The 20,878-nt window shown below is 36.7% G+C and overlaps 2 protein-coding genes across 4 annotated transcripts in view; one reads left to right on the top strand and one right to left on the bottom strand.

Moving 5' to 3' along the window:
• LOC129580347 (elongation factor-like GTPase 1) overlaps positions 1–20,878 on the top strand; it is a 59,167-nt gene that overhangs the window by 36,477 nt on the left and 1,812 nt on the right. The window lies entirely within an intron of this gene.
• Positions 9,963–19,759, bottom strand: LOC129580357 (protein giant-lens). Of its 3 annotated transcripts, none has more exons than XM_055470696.1 (6): positions 18,868–19,759; positions 12,597–13,220; positions 12,307–12,382; positions 11,126–11,630; positions 10,822–10,993; positions 9,963–10,688 (listed from the first exon to the last, which is right to left on the bottom strand). In XM_055470696.1, the coding sequence occupies exons 2-6, from the start codon at positions 12,906–12,908 to the stop codon at positions 10,473–10,475; spliced, it is 1,281 nt and encodes a 426-aa protein (XP_055326671.1). In that variant the 5' UTR covers positions 12,909–13,220; positions 18,868–19,759; the 3' UTR covers positions 9,963–10,472. The 3 variants fall into 3 exon arrangements, with proteins under 3 accessions (XP_055326671.1, XP_055326670.1, XP_055326672.1); XM_055470695.1 differs by having other exon boundaries at positions 18,902–19,759; XM_055470697.1 differs by lacking the exon at positions 18,868–19,759 and adding an exon at positions 13,422–13,552.

Genomic DNA, 20,878 nt, shown 5'->3' with positions numbered 1-20,878 from the left:
AAGATTTGCCGAACTATTTTCTCTTGAGTGGTGTTCTGCTGCTTCTTTCCACTGTTGCTTCGATGTGCAACCGCGCTGCGCTATCGCATGAAACGACGAAACGATAGAAGCGATAAAAACACATCGCGCATGAATCAGACGAAAACATAGAGAGAAATGGCAACGGTAGAGCGAGAGAGCGTTTGCTTCGCTCACTCACAGCTGATAGTAAATACATGTTGAGCTTCAGCTATACATAAATTTAAATGCGAACGCGCTAGGTTGCATGTCGTTGTTGTTCGGGGCTCAAAAAATTCGTTTGTTCGCTCGCAGCGCACTAGAAAACAAAACAAAAGCAGCAACACAGAGAGCGAGAGAATGAAGCGAAGAAAAAAACAACAGGAACAATAATAACAACAACGTTCGAGAAAGACAAGAGTGAACCTATCATTTTTCATTGTTTGCGCGTCGAGTGATACATTTCTGTTTCCGTAATTTTTCGTGCCAACGAATGGAGCATATGCACAGTGTTTTGTTTGATTGAGAGGAGATCGAATTGAGGAAACGACGACGACGATGACGCTAAAACAAAAACAATGTGCATTTTGTATGTCATTGTAATACACGCCATTAGCTTGTCCATCACAATGGTATATTTGGAATAGTGTGGCAATTTCTGGCCAATTTTTAATGCCACAATCGATTTGCGTATATGCGTTCGCCATAATGAGTTTGGTCCGGTCTTCTTCTCTGCATTTTCATGCGAATTGTCAATTTGAAGAGAGGCAGAAAGAAAAAACTCGACGGAGTGAATTAAATCTAATGTGACTCCACAGTCCACACGCATGCAGCATACGAAATTTACGCGAATGCGAACGCGAGTGATCGCACGCGCGTGAAAGATGTGTCATGTAAACAAAATGCTCGCCGTTGGAGCTGATCGTAATCAATGGTTTGGACACTGATGACTCTCCACGATGGCTGCAAATTACGTTGACATTGATGCATGAGGCCCATAATAATGATTATAATGACGATTTAGTATATTTAGTAGATTAACTATCGTTGTTTTGTGATGACGACTGATGAGACACTGTGTCTCTCTCTCTGCCTCCCTCTCTCTCTCTCTCTCTCTCTCTCTCTCTCTCTCTCTCTCTCTGTGTGTGTGTGTGTGTGTGTGTGTGTGTGTGTGTTGGTGATTGATGCAACTCAAATTGCGAATTATTATTCTTTTGATACATTCAAGTGCATTAACTGCTATTTAGCAATCATTTTACATCATTTAAACTTTCTTTTTCAATATGATTGTCTCTGAAAACGCTGCGCAATTAAAGGAAAGCAAACCGATTTAAATCGAAGTTTGTGTTCATTCACATATATCGCATCATGATTTCACCCAATTTAAGGCTATAATCTCAATTGTCTGCTTGCAAATCTTCAAGGAAATCCTGAATCCATACGCTTGTTTTCGGAAATTATTCGGTTTCGTTGGGGTTTTGCTTCAGATTTTTGTTGTGAAGAATAGACAAATTCTCGCTATAAATCGGAAATCATTAGAAAAATGTGCATCGTCAGATGATGTGATTCATTCTTTTTCTCACTTTAATGACCCGTGTGATCCAATTCTAAGAATATCTAGTGCAGTCAGAGATGCTTGTTACCCCACATAAAGTATTCGTTTTTTTTTTTTGCTTGCCATTGTCAATGGATTCGCCTTCTCCATGAAGGAGCCTCTCGAAAAGAGCACAATGCGAGAAAAAGACAAAGACAATAAAATTGCGATTCGAAAATCGCTGTATGAATTAATAATCGTTGAACATACACAAACAAAAACGAAATTATGGATTCAAAATAGCAAAAATTATGCCAAATCACATGATATATGTTGGCGGTTTAATCGACGTCGTAGGGGAAAATTGGTGAAATTCGCTCATTAATAATGGGCGATGACATTTAGCCATCGAAATCGAATCAACCATTTCTAATGCTTTCCCATTGTTGTTTCGATATTAAAAACATGGTTATTTGCGTGTCAGTTTGAAATTACCAATCGTATCGACGACGATCAACGACAACAACGTCGTATTTAGTAAATGTCAACTTTGTTCGCAATCATTTCGGTCACTTGTTTTGAAATTTTTTTTTGAATCTAATGTTCCGTGGTTTTTTTGAACTTTTCACTTTTTTCCCTTGCTTTTTGTCTCGCATTTGTTCTTTGGCGACCATGAGAAAAATCTCATTTATTGGCGCCTCCTCTTTCACTTTCTTCGCGTGAGCATCGATTTAAGACAGAAAAAAACCCACCATAATTGAACGAAATAAACTTTTCAACAAGCATTACAATCAAAATATGGCCATGACTATGAGACCAAATCATCTTTACATGCGATAAGTATGGTAATAACCGACTGGGCCAAAGTTAGAATGCTGGGGAAAAGAAAAGTGAAACGACGAAATTGGTAATGAAAACCCCAGAACAAAACAAAATTCGACGGTAAAGCATGAAAATAGCCGCGCCATGGTAATGAGTGTAGTCTAATTGCGCGCTAGAGAGTAGCTGCAATGAGAATTGAGGCCAATTTATATGTCATTAGCTTCTGCATTTGTTTTTCGCCGTTTTTTTCCTCTCTCGATATTTTCAAAGCCACGAGTGTGTTTGAGCCATATTTCCATTTTTAGAATTTGTGTTCTGAAGAGCCGCGAACGATGAGAAGAAAACAAGATGAAGAAGTTTTAAACCAACAAAGAAGAAACCTCCAAATTAAAACGCTTTTTATTTATTTTTTTCTTTGTGGAAATAAATGAATGCTTCTCTGTTTGTTCCTACTGACCAAATGAACTTCATTTTTTGTCGGACAGAAGAGCGACGCTTTTCTTTCTCTCTCCACCGGTTATGATAATAAACAATCGCCCAAATATAAATAAAAGCCTGCGATGGATGAGTGCGTTTCGGCCAAGTGTCGAAACTTTCATTACCATAAAAAAAGACGCATTGACAGAAAACCGAACAAATGAATACAAAATTAAAACAAAGGAGAAGACAACTGCAATAAAAAAACAACAACATAAACACGCCGAAATTACTTGGCTGGAAACAAAAGACGAGAATATCGAACGAAAGCTCATAGATGGAATAGAGAGAAGAGTAAATAATAAAAGAAATTTTTTTTCATATACGTTAAACTTGAAATTTTTATCGTCACAAAAACGATATATTCTGTTTCATCGTGAAATTTATTCATGCTTTCGACCGTTTCAAGTGCAGTTTACAGTGTGTTTGGCTGTGTGTTGTGTATTGTGTACCGGTTTGAAGGCAAATAACAAAGAGCGCTCAGTTCAAACATATAAACAAAACCGCGCATGCCGTACCCATCGCGCGCGCAACTGACGCAATTCCGAAAACAATTCATCATTTACATCTTTAGCTTGCCCATTAAATCTATCACATGGACTGAATGGCAACAGCAGCCGCCGCCGCAGCAACAGTTTTCATTATACTTCAACAAAAACAAAATATCAACACAAGAAAATAAACGGGTTTGAAATATATTTAAATTTGATATCTCGACCGAACAAAAAAACATAGAAAATCTGCTGTGAAATCGAAGAATGGTTTTTGTTTTTTTTTCTTGTTCATAATTTCTAACAACAGTTGAATGCTATGAAATTACTTCAAAAAGCAGCAAAAAACACGAATAAAATAACATGTTTGGAAGAGCGAAAGATTACAACGGGTTCGTCGCCTCCGCTGCTACATTCTGATATCACACATCTCCATACGAAAGACTGCACTTTTTGCAGAAGACATTCAAAATCGTTTAGCCGCCACTAAGTTTCTTGTTTAACGTTAATGTCTTCATTTTCTTCAAACAAATGACCGATTTAAGTGAGTTTTTCCCCTCTGTATTTGTGAACAATTTAGACAAACGGCGCTATTTGGCTTAGCACTTAATGGTGCTCATTAACGGCTCTTTCAACAAGAATAGAACACGAATCATTTATAGATTTCTCTTTTGTTCGCGCTGAACTTGGGTCATTTTTTGACACTTTATTGTGCTTAAGTTATTTAATTCATCGAATCATCGAATTGGTTGTGTTTAGTGTGCTTTGTGCGAGAAGTGTTGCTTTTTTCCCATGATCGGCCCGGTTAGTATGTATCAGGTGTTTAGTAGATTTCTCATCGCATAAATTATGATCAAAATCTGGAATTTTGTAGCAAAAAAATGTGCATTTAAATCTTATTAATTTGAACCGATATATTCGAACGGTCGAGTAATCGACACCGCTGGAGCCGAACACATTCTTTTCTTCACAATGCGCGCATAAAACGGTTCATTCGCAGACACCGATTTTTATTACGGTCTTATTTTTTTATTGACTTTCTATTGTACCAAGCAAGCGCCCTGTTATGCAAAAAATAGAATTTTAAAAAATTAAGTCACGGTTTCAACACGTATTCAAAGTGTGCGTGCAAGTGTGTAACACATGTGTGTGTACGTTATTGATTTGACGCCTGAACAAGCGCTGGGCGTTGACCGTAGCTGGTCAATAGCGATTTGTGTTTTTCATTATATGGCATCAATTTTATAAATTTGCGTAATAAAAATGCGTGACACATATCAAAAATTGACCAAACTTACAATATTTTCGATCGAAATTCGCGATGCTCATCATTTTCAGTCTGGTTAAAAGGTGATTTGTGACAAGGTCTATTAAACATAGCATTCGGTACGCAATTATTCACCATCAAAATGGAGAAAATAACGTATGTCGCATAGTTCACTATCTCACGATTTCAATTGAAACACATTTTATATTGACTGCAAACGAAGGGAGGAGGAAATCCCAATAAGATTTATACCTAGAGCGGTCAACAGCTCTATTGATGATGCGTTTTTTGTGTATAAAAATTGAAATGTATATAAAAATTTAGTTAGCTAAAGCACAAATCGATTTACGTAACAAAATAATCAAGAACAAACGGTTTAGCAGTTTTATTGTTTTACATTGTGCTCCGCAATCGTTGTTTTTTAGCACAACATGAAATGTAGAGCTACTAATCTGCTTTTTTGTCTTAATACTTTTTGAGTACTGAAACAAAGGTGAATTTGAATTTTATGCTCATATTTTTTATTTAATTAAAAACAGTGGCAGTAACGACAAATAAGTGCATAATATCTCAAGGCGCCAATCAAATTTTTTTTATGATAAAATGTTTTTTTAAAATTACATTATTTCAATCTTTTTTCGTACAGTATTTTCTGAGTCTTGAACAGAATTAAAGTGACTTTAGATCTATGCTCATATTATTTATTTAATTTAAACCAAAGGCAGTATATTTCAAAAAAGAAATAAAATCAAGATCTTGTAATTCATTTTTGAAATAACTGTGAATTTTTTTTCTGTACTTTGTTGCAAATAAATGTATTACTTTAAAGTTACTTTGATGAAATACATTTCACGTAGTGCACCAAAAAATAGTTTGTTGTGAAACAACAAAATAGAATAAGTAACTATAATCTCATGAACGCAGAGCGGAGCTAAGCGACGCTCTGCGGTCTTGTTTCTTCTGCTCCTCCTCTTTATCTCTACCTAGTTGATACTCTTTTTTTTGATCTTTTGCAGCATCGATGCCTCAAACACAACAATTAAAAACCAAAGCATTGGATAATTTGTTTTATCGATTGAAGTAGACTAGTTTCTTTTGTCGTTAATTGTAATCGAGACGCGATTTTGTAGCGTGTTATGTCAGCATCGAATTGAAGGCTTGTTGATGATGAGCGCACACATAAGTTAATTTATTCAGGTGTTATGTTCTAGCATGTTTGTTTCCAGCTTCTTCCTAGTGTTTTTTGTGTGTAACATCTTTTTCTCTTTTGCCAAGCGATTCGCAGATCAATTACAATGGAAACGGTCGTTAACGGGGTTTCGTGTTAAGCTATGCTAAATCGAAGTCATAAATTAACTTGAAAACTGTTAATATTTACTTTGGCCCCGAATTCGTACAACTTATTTTGATAGACGGGATTCCACTGGAAAATTACTACATCACACGAGCAATTAAATATAATTTAGTGCATCGATGACATGATTCCATAAATTCTCTGCCACAAGAGAATTTTGCTCTCAAATGCAACACACACCGCCAGTTTCTGTAAACGCAACAAATAATAAAGCACAAGCTGATTTTTAATCCACATCAAATCGAAAAGATAAAATTATTTTATTAGGAAAATAATGGCTTTGATGGTGCGTTTTCAACTAATTTTTATGATGAAAATTGATTGGAAAACGTTCAACTTAGCGCATAACGTTAAGTTAATTTGATTTGATTTAAATTTGAATTGGAAATTTAGATAAATTCAGAACTAAATTCTGGCGAAAACAAATCAAACAATTTGAAAAAACACATTTAGATAATAGAAAAGGATATGTGTGAATTGAGAAATATCTCGTAAAAATAAGATATTTCGAATACCTTTCCATGTGTCTATTTTTAGAGCAAATAAAACCAAGTTGCCGACTATAATGACGAATTAAGTGGATAATTTTCAATTCGAGACGCGCGCTTGGGTGAATTCTTCCCGTGTGAAAAATTTGTGACTGACTAGCCAGCCATCTAATTTCGGACTTTTTGGCTGACTATCAGTAACTAAAAGTGATTATCTCAAACAAAATATTCGACTGTATTCAACTTCAGTTATAGTCATCTAGTAGCCAAAAAGTCCGAAATTAGACGGCTGGCTGAATGAATAACTAAAAGTGATTATTTCCTCACAACATTCTTGAATTCAATCCACTTAGCCAGTTTTAGTTATTTGCAGTTACATACAACTGAATGACTGTCACTTTATTTGCACACGGGTTTGCACACCATTCGTCGATTGTGGAGGGCCCATTCGTTGTGATGTGCCCTGTGCCTGTAATCCAGTCAGGGTCGGGCTCCACCACGTCACTAGTGGGCCACATTACATACAATATTTGGCACGCTCCGCATCCATTTCATTGAGCCATTTTTTCCTCTTGAGTTTTTTCGATGGGGACATGCTTCTGATACTGATATATTCACCAATATCAGGCAACAACCTTTAGCGTCGATTGCAACAAATACTGAGTATTGAAGACAACAACCTAGCGTTAGGCGCCCTATCTTACGTGCATTAATTGTACTCATCTTTTGTATATAATGCACGGGATCCCACAGCTTAAAGTGCCTCCCGGAGCACTCCACAGGCCTCCACATGGGTCGTCGTCTCTCAATTCACAATCCTATCGATAAAACCAATGACATTTTGAAGCGAAAAGATTTTCGACCACTATGCGATTCGAACCCGTGTCCCCACGCTTACAACGCTAGTACGCTAACCAATACGCTATAGTTGGGTTGCACAATTAAATGTATTGATAGGCACAGCCTTCCATTAAAAAGTACATTCGTCTTGCTTTGATCATTCAAACCGAATCATGAGACCAAAGGTTAATATCTCAATTTTGGTCAATTATCCACGCGGCACAACTTACATTTCTTAATTGATAGGTTCGATTTTGCTTTAATCAAGTGTAATTTCAATCTATTATGTTACGATGAATACTGAAATGAACTCCTCAATATTCTCGCAACTAATTTTCGAGACATTAAATGGGAACTCACTCAAGCACAAATTAGAAGTCATTTCAGAGTCCACCCCAAAATGACTCGTCCAAATTGGAAATGTTCTCAGTTGGCAAATGGCTTGATCAATTGACTCAAGACGAAAGTGCCATACGATTCTAAGCGACCAAGGTTGTTAAAACAAGCAAGTGTTGAAATGAACACAATCAAAGTAACCGTTTTGTTCAGTTCGAGATTCCGAAAAATTGCCATTAATTATGTAACTTTCACTTTCGTAGAAAAGTTTCTGCTGCTGCTGCGGCGGCGGCTGTTGGCGTCGTTGTTGCGTACATTGCACGCGGAGCAATTACTCGTCACTCAATATGTGTACTCTTCTTTATATTGTTGTGAATTATTTTCTGCTTGTTGCTTCGTTCTCCTTTGGCGCTGCTCTTTTTTGCGGTTTTTATTTTGCTTTCATTAGTCGGTTCACTTATGGGATTTGAATGTCGTTGCTTCAATATATGAAGATATTTTTTGGTATTTGGGAAAACTGTTCGATGCTAAAAGAGAAAAGGGAAAAAGATACTCACAATTTGTATCAAGTGTCAGTGGTACAGAAGCTGAATGGGAATGTAAACCATAGACATCTATACGCTCCGTTGAATGAAGTGAATGAACAAATGAACGATGTTTTTTTTTTCCTCTACCATCCCATCGTGCAAAAAGACAACAACGCGCAAACACCAAAACAATATGTGAATCGTTTTGAGTTTATCACGCGCCCAAAAACTCAATAAATCTCTTTATGGATATGGTAGAGAAATTGCTACAATTATGGTTCCAATCAAAATATGTCATCGTATTCATTTTTTTTGCAAAAGGTATTATAGTCTCAATTTATACATTACACATAAAGTTTGTGTGTGTATCGACGCCAACAGATCGCAGGAGATCTAGAAATAGAGAGGTTCAAATATTATCCACAATACACAATTGATCGCTGAAAGAAATGAAAGAAACAAAAACAAAAATTGAACATGAAAATCGGAAATGAGACACAACACGTGAGATTCGTATTGATGACATGCATCTTGTGCGCTTGAACAAGAATCTCTCGATGTATAAATTGAATTGAGTTTCGTTGAGTTGAGCTGTTGAGTCAAATTGAATGAATGAATGAATGGAATGGAATGGAAGGCATCTAATGAAATTGTCGGAATCGAGCAAATGGGATGAGTGTAAACATGGATCGCACAGTGATAAGAATTCAAATGACTTATTAAAACTGATGGGAACTTCAGACAAATTAAACGAAGTTAATTTCACATGGAAACTACTATTTGAATTGAATGTTGGTTTTTCTTCTCTTATGCTTGTTCTGTTGTTGAGTCTTCTTTTGTTAGTAGATTTTGGTGTTTTATCTATGTTTATGTATGTCTTTCCCAATGCACAATACATTCAAATATTTCCAATAGTGCTGCTAGGCATCCTCTCCGCCTGTTAATAGTAGGCAAATAGTCTTCAATCATCAGTATTTTATTGCTGTGTGTATGTTTGTGTTGGCGAAAGAAATCTCCCATGGAGAATAGAAATTGCTGTTATGGCTTTTTGTTTTATCCAACGAAATTGCGATTTGTTTGCTCACCGCCGGCAATTCGTTGGTACCCAATTTTCAACTAATTACTACTACGATACATCGAACGAGCAACCGATTCCAAATTCTATTATTCACAATCAACGGAGCCTCAACCAAACAACTTCATAATAATCATGGTATAGTTCATTTGCCAGATGCTAAAAAGACTTTCCATTTTAGTTGTTCTCTCTCTCCCTCTCTCGCAGAGCATAACAATAATAACTTTTTTTGCATTACGACCTATAAAAGATTCATTTTTCGACAATGTAAACGATTCTTGAAAGATAATTAAACCACAACTTCTCCATTTATCTCGATCGTTTCTACTCGCCTTATTCTGTTGACTAGCGTGAGAACGTTGATTTGATTGTGTTACCTGGGTGTGGTGAAGCTTTTGAGTTGTACCGAGCTTTGATCGTTGATCGCACCGACATCTGGTGATCAAGTTGAAGCTAACACAAGTTTTGGATGGAGAATACACTGAACGGGAGTTTTCACACATACATTACATTTGCCTTTTACACTGGAGCTTACCTCTTTTTACTTAATCCCACACCAACCGGCATCGGTGAAAGAAGAAGAAACAGACAATGAAAGAATGGATGATAACGTTTCTTTTTCTTCAAAAAAGAGCTCAACATTGAGTATATTTTTCGACTATGCTCAACCGGTCTTTCAGATCAAGACTTTTTCCCATGCCTTTCAAAGGAAATAAAAAAGGTTTTGATGCTGAAGCAAACACAAAATACACCGTTTATTTACATGAATTTTGGTCGCATAACGATCAATAATTTTTATTTGATTCTCATTCATTTTTTGCAGTTCTCGAGTACACAATTTTAATTCACATTAAATTATACATAGTCAAACACAAACACTAAATAATCGGAATGAAATTATAAATATTATATAGTACGTAAACAAATCAATTAACTTCTAAAAAATTTACATGTTTTTTCTTTCTCTCTCGTTAATTCGTTCGGTCTTGTCACTTTCACTCATGTTTGGGTGTAACTAGCGGATTTTTTTCTTCCGCTTCTTCGTCGAATCATACAGTATAATGTTTTTGTTTGTCGTTCATTTTAAATCTGATTCATTCTTATGCTAAAGGATTTTGGAACACAAAAATATATAATTTTGTTATTTACTGCTGCGGCTGTGGCTGCTTTCAAAAGTGTAAATCGTTGATTTCTTCGTTGTTTTTGCATTTTATTCTTCTTTTTTATTTTACAAATATTAACATTAAAAAAATCTTTGTTATGTTCAGTGAATGTCCTGTAAACAGTAGCCTGAGAACGTTCGAATGTTGTCTTCAACGTAGTTCTTTCCGAGAATGACACCGACATCGGTGTGTAGCTTGGGGCATCTGTAGTTACGCGGACACTGGCACAATACATTAGTGTTGACTTCATCAACTTGCTCTTGCCGCTTGCGAACCGTAAACAATTTGCATGGCTCCTTTCGTTGGCACTTCAGTCTCTGTGTTGCGAATATGGAGAATGAATTCAATTTAGATAATTTGAAATAAACGCGTCACATTTAAAATGAATGAAAATAAAGGCAGGCACTTAAATCGAATTAAATCATAAAAAGTGATTTTGAATTGACTTACGCTTTGTGGTGAGCACGCGAACAGATATGTGTATCCGAGTGCACCAGTTTTCAGCGGTTCACGTTTGATTAGATAGCTTATCGAGTTTTTGGGGCATCGACAGTGCACTATCTGCTGTGTTACGTTCATGTCCGAGTATGACACAAGTGTCCATGTGTAATCGCGGAAATATCTATGTGTGTGTGTGTGTGTGTGGTAAAAGCATATAAGTGGCAATTCAAACGTAAATTGAGGAAATGCTCCCATCATGAAATGAATTTGAAAACGTTTCAATTTGTCAAATGATGTGTTTGCTTTAAATTACCTGCACAATGGCAATTTTTGTACTGGTTCGCACATTTTGTAGAGTCGTGTTTTGTCGGCAATTGTGTGGCCATCATTCGATGTGATTGCATCTGGGCACTGGCCATTGGTCGATGGGTGACCGCCATGTACATTGTTGTGATGCCGGATTTTTGTCATTTTAACTACTTCAATGGCTTCGTTGTCCTGTGTTCGGTGTCGAGTTTTCGGGAAATTCGTTGAAAATGCCTCTTCCGCCGAATAATTGATCTCATCCGATTCACTGTCGTTCATGTAATCTTCAGCCTCTTTCATCAAACTATCTTCGGCATTATGCAGCATTCCCAATTTCATGAGAACATTCTTTATGTGCTCACTCTCGAAATCGTACAGATTTCCGGTGCTCTCGCTGAGTTTTAAATTGTGTAAAATGGCGTGGCGATTGCGGGCACTGTTACCGCTTTCAATGGCACCCTCAAAGATGTGATGTTTAGCCGGTGGGCAACGACATTGCCGCTCAATCCAGGCTTTGGAAATTATAAAATTAATTTCTATTTAAAATAAAATTCTCTTGAAAATTTACTAATGGAAAAAAAATTTTTTTTTTAAATAATAAGGGAGTGTCGTTTAAGATGGACCGTCGGGTAAGATGGACCACCCCAAATTTTAGTGATTCTAGGGTATTTTTTGCCTTATATTGGCCAATTGCGATCAGTCACATTAAAACCCTCATCAAAATATCGTTGCACGTTAGCTTATAAAATGTGCGGTTCTTTCATTGCCTGAAAGCACATAAATGAATGAAAATCGGCAAATATTTCGGAATATGGTGTTATCTTTTCATAATTTCACTTATTTTTTAGATTTTGTGGGGTGGTCCATTTTATACGGCAATTTTTTTTTGCCATTTTCAGCGTGTCCGAAAAATTCGCGATAAAAAAATTTTCGCACTAAAACCAATAGACTCTCTAGAGCAAAAAGTTTCCTTTTGAGGTCCTCGTCGTCGTCGTCGTCGTCATGTTTGAAACATTATCCACTTTCAAAAAAGTTATAATGATTAATCAAAGTGTGGTCCATCTTAGACGACATTCCCTTAATAAAAATATAAATTTTTTAAAATTTAATTTAGTTTAATAACAATTCGTAAAATTCTTAACAAACATTTTTGTTTAAACATAATTCTCTATTCAAATTTGTACCTACCTTTTTGAATATCATACAAATCAATCTTTGAACACACTTCATTCGTTCCACAAATCGGCAAATCATCTTCGGATGACTAGACGAGCGAATGAGCGCGCGCGCACACACGTGAGAAAAAAATAAAAGAAAACGATAAAATAAATCTCGGAAATCTCTTGATATAAATGGGCCGATTTAATTAAAAATAAACTCGTCTAAAATTCACCTGTGCCCATTTTCAGGGTTATAAATTATACGAAATTATATTGTTGTTCTTTTGTTATTTTGGTTTTTATTTTGTCAATACTTACGCCAACTTGATAGAAAATGCGCGGCTCTTGGACGTCACGCGTGCTTGCTTTCCGATTTGCAGTGAATCGGGTGATCCAATCGTCGGGGGTTTTGTTCACATTTTTATTATGCTTATTCGCTAAATACGACGATGGTTCATCCACATCGTGCACCTGATATTCGGTGTTGGCAATTTTATCATCATTTAATCGTGTACCACTGTTCTCCAGCTGCACAATTTCCAGCGGTATTCGTGTGCCGTAGATTTCATTTAAAATGCATACAAGTAAAATTAGTATGAAATACGTATGTAATGGATTCGTTAAATTCATTTTGTGGATGCTCCTAATGCCAAGTTAATAAGTAGAGAATTGGTTTCCGTTTTGGTTTTGTTTTCGTTGTGTTGTGTGTTTTTTCGGTTTGCGTTTCGGTTACGTTATATTTTGCGTCGTTGTCCTCGTCGTCGTCGTCGTCGTCGTCGTTGTCGTTGTCGTCACTTTGCTTTGCATCTATATCTCTCAATTGTCATTTGAGCACTGGGCTTGTGGTGGCTATAAATTTTTTTCTTTCTTGTTGATCACATCACTTCAGCCGCACAAATTACCACGATGTCATCAAATGTCGTCAAATTGAATTGCGTCGATCTGTGGCCGTACGATGTAACAGCAAATGCACCGAGAACGAGAACAAGAACGAGAAAAAAAAAGAAGATAAAACTAAGTAATGAGCTATAAAATTGTTTTGGAAAATGCGTTAAAAATGTTTATATTGAGGCAATAAACAGCCGCATAATCGATATTTAGCGTAGAAAAGAGGAGAGAGAAAAATGGAAAGAAGATACACACATAAAACCACATTCACCGTCAATACGATTAGAATAACTATCGATTTTATGGCAAATCACAATGTGACTGAAAATTATATTCAAATTTTAACAGACTGTTCGATCAAATCGCAGCTATAATTTCAGTATGCGTGCGATCGCAAAGAGAGTGAGCGACAGAGAGATAGAGGCGATGAAGAACGCACTAGAGGGAGAACAAGAGAGTACGGGGGATAACATGCAGAGAATGAGAAAGATACACGCTGAAATAAAATCACATAAATTTCCTTGAAAAAATTCAAATAATTTCAAATATTTCTATGGTGAACAAAAACAGATGCGTCGACTGAGTACTGGTTATACGAGCGCACATACACAGACAGCGAGATGAAAACACGAATTGATTAAATTTCTTCATCTCTTGGTATTCAGCGTTTCTTTTTTTCTCTCTATACATTTCATATAGGTATCTTACATATAGATATGCCGTATTCCCAATACAATTTGTCGTCTCTGTCGGTCATTCTATGCGGCAAACAGAGAAATGAAGAGATAGCGACGAACACCGGCACCACATAACTCAAAGATTATCAATCATTTTCAATTACAAAATCAACTTTTTTCAATGGAATTACATTCGATTTCTACGATTTCAATACGATGCGATGCGATGCGTTTGTTATTATTATTATCAATATATTCAATGAAACGAAGCAGAAGTCGAAAGAAGGAGAAGAACATAACAAAATCATACACACACACTCTTTCGATCGAATCGATCGCGTCAACAACGACAATCTTTCGCTTTGCACAGTGAGAGAAGAAGAAAAAGACAAAACAAAACTGTAAAATTGATTGAGCATTTAAATGTGATCCGCATTCGATTCAACTCACACTGGAGCGAGCGGGAGACAGAGAGAGAGAGAGAGAGACAGAGAGAGATAGAGCGATAGAGCGATAGGAAAGCCAAGGGAATGAGACGATAGCAGGGCGGGTGAACGAGCGATCAATTGCAATCTGTGTAGTATTGACTGCAACCGTAATGCGGTTTTGCACTTTGCTTTGGTGATGCCCTTCTGCACATAGCACGATCTCGTCAATATACAAATTACGATGCAATTTTTGTTGCAAATGACTCAAGAGACATTTACTTCGTTGGTATTTTTACATTTTGTTGTTTTTTTCCTTCACTCTGGTGCTTATCATACACAGAGTTTCAGGGGGGGATACGTTGCTGCTGCTGCTGCTGCTGCCGCTGCTGTTGCTGAATTCAACAGCACAGGATATGTTGTTATGTTGGATTCTTCTTCTTATGCTCTTGTCGTCGTCGTCGTTGTTGTTGTTGTCTTCGTTGTCGACTGTTTTTCTTCTCTTCATTTTAAATTCGGTTTTTATTTGTTGTCGCTGTGATCTCATCCGGTGGTTTGAAGGAAAGAAATTTCATGAAATATATATATCGTACGAACAACAGTCGGCCGATTTTACTCGATTCATTCAAGTCCACACGATGTGTTTTGTTTAAATTAAATGCGCGAACGAGTTGCTGATACACGCACATTTTGTCTTGTGTGTGATGCGATGCTTTTTCTTCCTCTCTTCTTTCCTTTCCCGACATTTCCTTCAGCGTGTGACGCTCTTATTCACTATACGTTTGTATATTATAGCCGTGCGTTGTGTTGCTGTTGTTGTAATTCTTTTTTTTTTTTCGTAAGTTTCATTGAGAAAAACATCAATGGCAAGAAGCGAGTAAGAGGAAAGGAAACATCCATAAAACATTAAAAATCGCCTCTATTTATCGCGGGTTTGTAATTTCACGTCTCTCGTTCTGTTCTGTTCTGTTGTGTGTGAGTGTTTTTTTCTCTTCTTTTCTACTCAGATTTTTTTATGTTGTACACAAAGTGTTCTCTTTGGGTACGTGTTCAGGTATACGAATCGAGCAGCACGCGTGTATAACTCGTTATTTAATGAAATTCAAATGAACGTGATCGATGTTGATTATACGTGTGTTAGGCATTAGCAATTCGTTTTTCCGCTGTTACGATATCCAACGGACTGCGTTTTTTACTTTGCCTCTCTTTCTCACTCACTCTCTTGCTCTCTCTCTCTCTCTCTCTCTCTCTCTCTCCATTGAAATGATGAACTCTGACCACTCGAACAATGAAATAGTTTTTTTGTTATGTTTTCTGTATCATGACGAATCATATTTGAATTATTCACAAGGACTTTTGAATAAAAAAAAAATCATCGATATTCGATAGGATACAAAAGAAAATGTTCAAGTTTCTGGAAACAGGCTATGATTCTTCGAACGTTTCATGAATACGATACAAACAATAGATACAGAAGAAGATAAAAAAAACTATTTTCAGAATTGGATATTCGAAATTTAGAATTAACGGTCAAACAAAAAGCAATGCGATTTTAATGCATGAATGGAGTTTAAGAGAGCACGCCACTTCTATAAATGTTACACGACAACCATCCAATAATGGAGTATTGGTGTGTTAAATAGTGTCATGTGTACATGTATAGCAAGTAAGCGAGTGAGCGCGCCACAGCTTCAGTGCCATAGTATGGGTATTCATTCACTGATTGATTGAGTCAATGAATGAATGAATGAATGAACCAAATAAAACGGCAACAGCAGCCGCAACAGCAACATGAACGGAATGAATGAAATTTTTCTGGTGTTGATTTGATCTCTCGTTTATCCCATGCAATGTACAGTATACACACACCGATCGATGATCGAAAGGTGTTGTGTGTGCGCTGAGCTTACGTTTTTAACCTGTTTTAATAGATAAATTTATTGAAAGGTAGGCATGGCAAGCCAAAATGAAGCGAAAAACAACATGCCACTATACATTGGTAATAGCACACAACAAGGTGAGAGAGAGAGAGAGAGAGAGAGAGAGAGAGAAGAAAAAAAGAGTCTCTAGGCGACAGACATAATATGAATTCATATCGAAATGTTACGAAGCAGCAACGGCAGTACCAATAATTTACACCACTTTAAATCAGAAAATAAGACCGGTAAAATGAATGCGAGCGAGACGAGGGAAATTCGAGAGACAGAAAGGGGGAGAGAGAAACGAGCTGTTTGAAATGTTTAAAGGAGAAGAGAGGAAAAAAATAGGCTATATGCAACCAGCCAGTCAGCCATCCAGCCAGCCAGCCAGCAAGCAAAGATACCTGTATGCTCAATGGCAACAGATAGATATTTCATCTTCTTCGCATTGTTCTCCACTGTTTATAGACGTTACGTGCGGAGCTATTGTAATTGATTATTCGTTTGTTTGTAATATGGAATAGCTATATCAGCAACTTGGCATTCCATTAAATAGTCCGGCCCGAGCACATTCCAGAATCTTAACATTTTTTCTCTTCTCACCATCGTTTTCTTCTTTTCTCTCTTTCTCTATCACTGGCTCCATTCGCTTGGTCGGTTGGTCATGTGTTGCTTTGCGCTGTTTGTTGTTATTGTCCATTGGCACAGCGCAGCATACAACGGACATCCGATCGTAAATGTTTCGTAATTCATTTCAAACATTTGTTTAACGTTCTTTCTGTGTTATTTGAGATGATGATTTTTATGTTGGTTATTTTCCCTCTTGCATTGCTTTGCGCTTACCATTTGCCATTGCTGGCCGTGCCGTGTGAGAAATCTATCGGTTGGAATGATACTATGATAAAGATAAAAAGTAGGATGGGCTTTCATTGCGCAGAAAAAAAAAACACAGCAACAACAACTGCACCAACCTTAACCCTTTATCACATATTGGTTTCTAAAGTAACCAGATACAGCAAACGCTATAGCTAGGAAACAACTGAATATTTTTGCATTCTTGTTTGGAAACAAATGTAGGGAATTAAACTAGCTTTCATTTGATACCTTACCAGCTACAATTGGTTAGCTGAATCGAAAGTTTTTTCTACTGCTGTAAAAAAAAATGCGAAATTTTAGCAGAATTCCACATTTTTCCTCCTCTTATCTTGTGGGTTTGTAGATTCTTTTCAATTGTCAAATTAGGACTCGTAGGACCAAAACACATCAATTTAACTTTCTGCATCATCTTTTCCGATTTTCTCGACAAATACGGAATTTTTCAAAAATCCAAGTATTAGGTGGCACAAAACATATATCAAAATGATTCAAAAATAAAAGTGCATTAAAGGCTTAAAGACCTCCTCCCTTTTTACACAGAAATCAACTTAGGTGCATTCGATGCCAACTAGCCAGCCAGCATCATCGCCAATATACTTGCTTATTGGCACGGTGTAACAATGATATGCGCATTAACCATCGGCCGATCGAACAATTGCAAATGTATTCGATTTAATAAATGCTCGTTTTGAATTTACTGCCCGAAATGAACAAACCAAATGCCAAAATAACGTTTTTTTTTCATCTTCTGTTTTATTTGCCAGCCACATTGAGGATTGATGATGTTTTCGGGATTTTCAATAGGTGCTCGAGCATAATAATACCGAGAATAGATTGAAATGCGAAAAACTACTATCATTCGATCGCATTCGTTAGGCGGGAATAATAGGAGTAAGCAATGTTTTGCGTTCCGTTCCGTTCCGATTCTCCAATTATATGGTATATCCTTTGAAATGGGATGGCTTGTCAAGCTCTCTCTCTCTCTCTCACACACACATACACACACATATTCTCTTGAATAATTATTGTATGTCCATTTCCTAGAAAGACTAATTGAATTAAATTCCAAGAGTAGAAAAAAAACATATTTTTCAGTGCAGCGCAACAAAAGCCCAACACAAAACTCTCTCATACACAGCACAGCACAACACAGCACACCACCAACTTCAATAATGAAAGAGTATAAAGAAAATGCGCTTGAATTGAATTTCCTTTGCATTCAAACTCTCAGCATCTCACTCGCTCGACACATCGTGAAAAAAAAATATATATTATTATTATTGTACATTGTATGTGTATACCAGAGACTTTTCTAAAACGATTGCGCGCAAAGAATATAACAGGAACAACAATAACGACGACGATGACGACAATAATAATAATAATAATAATAATAATAGTATGATCAACAAAGGATCAAGAGAACACATGAACATGGAACGGCTTCACGGCAGCGCCTTTCGGGAAAAACGTTCGACGTAATTCGTTATCGGGTCGAGTGTTGCTGTTGTTGATGTTTGATCTTAGGTAACAGATGCATATGCAATACCAAATGGCTGGTCGACTGCCTGTCCGTACGTCAGTCCATTCAACGAACGTGTGAATGTTTTTCGAGTCGGAGTGCAGTAGAAAAAAACTAGTATAATCGATTCAATCAACGCCATAATTACTATATATAAAATATTTCAAAATTACTCAAAGGCAAAAATGAAACAGACACACTGACAGAGAAGAAGAAGGATAGAAATAGATACAATGCCGAAGATGAAGTGGGAAAAAACAAATCAAAACAATTTTTGCTCACACAAACAACAAATTTGGCAAATCACATTACATACTCAAAAAGCCAGCCGATGCAAGTGTCTGTAGATTGACAGCCTCGATATATATTTTAAACACGATTCTCTGCTGTTGAAGTGGCAACGCGTCAAAGACGTAACGTTAGTTATTGTGGCCTGTATTTTTACAACTTTGCTCTTGCTTTGCTGATTACGGTGTCCGCGGAATACATTTATTTGTTTCTCCTTTCTTGCTTTTTGTTTATTTCGTAAGTATGTGTGTCTGTTTTTCTTGTGTTGTTTTTGGATATTATTTTGTTTTCGCGCGATTATGTCGATCTCAGCAGAAGCTTGAAATCGCACATATACACAAGCAAAGCGAAGTATTAAAATGATTTTAATATTCAATATTTTCAGTATTTAAATTTTGTCTCGGTCTACCAACGTTTTTTTTTTATTGACACACAATCTCTCTTTCTCCCTTGTCACTGATATCAACCGATATGGCAGTTATTTGACTAAAAAAAACTTTGTAATTTGTTTTCAAAAAAAAATCACAAACATTCACTTTTTGGGGGCGCATTAAAACGATCAATGTTTATTTGGCGCACATTTGCAATTTTTGCTCATGTTTATTCAAAAAAATTTGCACAATATTCAAAATCCCAATTTAAACGAAACGAATCGATTGACACTGATTACACATATTTTTTTGTATTAAAACGTCAAGAAGCGAAACAGAAGAAAAATCAAATCAAAATATGCATTTGGTATTAATTTTTTTTTTCTCGATTGAGCCGCACGAATTCGATGTGTTGCGTTGTGATAAATCGATGTGTGGATGTAAAATGTTGGCGGGTCCTGTCACTCATATGCACTCTATTCACCTCAGCATTCCAAGCAAAACTAAATCGGATGTAAGAATCTGAACACGACAACCTAAAAACAACAACGCGCGCAACAGGCAAGAAACGAAGGCAAAAACAACAACACCAACAACGAAAAAATACCTATATATGCTCATGCAAGCCCAAAAAAGAGAGAGCGAGAGAGAGAGAGATGAAGAAAAAAACGGCAGCAAGAAGGAGAATTGAAAGACAGAGAAGAAGGAAAGAAAATAAATAAATATTTTAACAACAAAACCAAAGAGAAAAAAAACCATACACACATGCATAAACACACATATCGTATAGCGAACGGCTAGGCAATAATAACAAAAACAAAAATCCAGCAACAACAACAAATAGCGCGGTAAAGAAACTTGAATGAAAACTCATACACTCATTGAATCTCCGGTGTGTATTTACAAAGAGCGTAAAATAACACATGAAAAAAGCGGCGACGGCGGCAGCAGCGACGACGAGTGCAAGACGAAGAAATCACTAGAAGTTTGGTGTGTGTTGAGAGGTTCGTGTGTAATGATAGGTTGCGACGAAAACAGCATGATTTTTTTCTCAAATGAATTCATTGTGGAGACAGACTGATTTGGATCTCGTTCGAAGAAACGATGAGTGTGAAGAATTTTTTTTTCTGAATTGTGTGATGCAATGCAAAGGATTCCAATAAATTTGGGCCACTTCACGATGACATCATACTATAAGTCTGACACGTTCGATACGTCCTAATTCATTTGTATTATGTTGTTGTTTTTTTTTCGTTCAACGTAAATAAAGGAAAATCTCTGTAAAGCACTTACGAAGATCAAGAGAGATAGAGACAGCGAGAATTGTAAGCGTGTTCAGAAGAGGGAAAAAAATGCATGAAGATTGACGATAAATAAAAAAAAAATGAACCGAGAGACAGAGGCGAAGTAGAGAGAGAAACAAAAAACGCCAAGAATCGAACAAATAAAAGCAAGTGTGCGCAGGAAAGAGATCATCGATTTACACATATGTACGTTGTTTTTTTATACCTAGAACCAAAGCACATTTGTGCTCACCTTTTCGACGGTGTACATAAGCACAATTGCGAATGTGCTGTGAACATACAATGATATTACACCAGTGAAACACCGTGCATGTATGAGCCTCATATATG

The sequence above is a fragment of the Sitodiplosis mosellana genome, unplaced genomic scaffold, assembly GCF_009176505.1.
Source record: "Sitodiplosis mosellana isolate CC-2019 unplaced genomic scaffold, AAFC_SMos_1.0 Smas_scaffold_1, whole genome shotgun sequence".
Taxonomy (NCBI): domain Eukaryota; kingdom Metazoa; phylum Arthropoda; class Insecta; order Diptera; family Cecidomyiidae; genus Sitodiplosis; species Sitodiplosis mosellana.
This window is presented reverse-complemented; position numbering and strand designations above follow the sequence as displayed.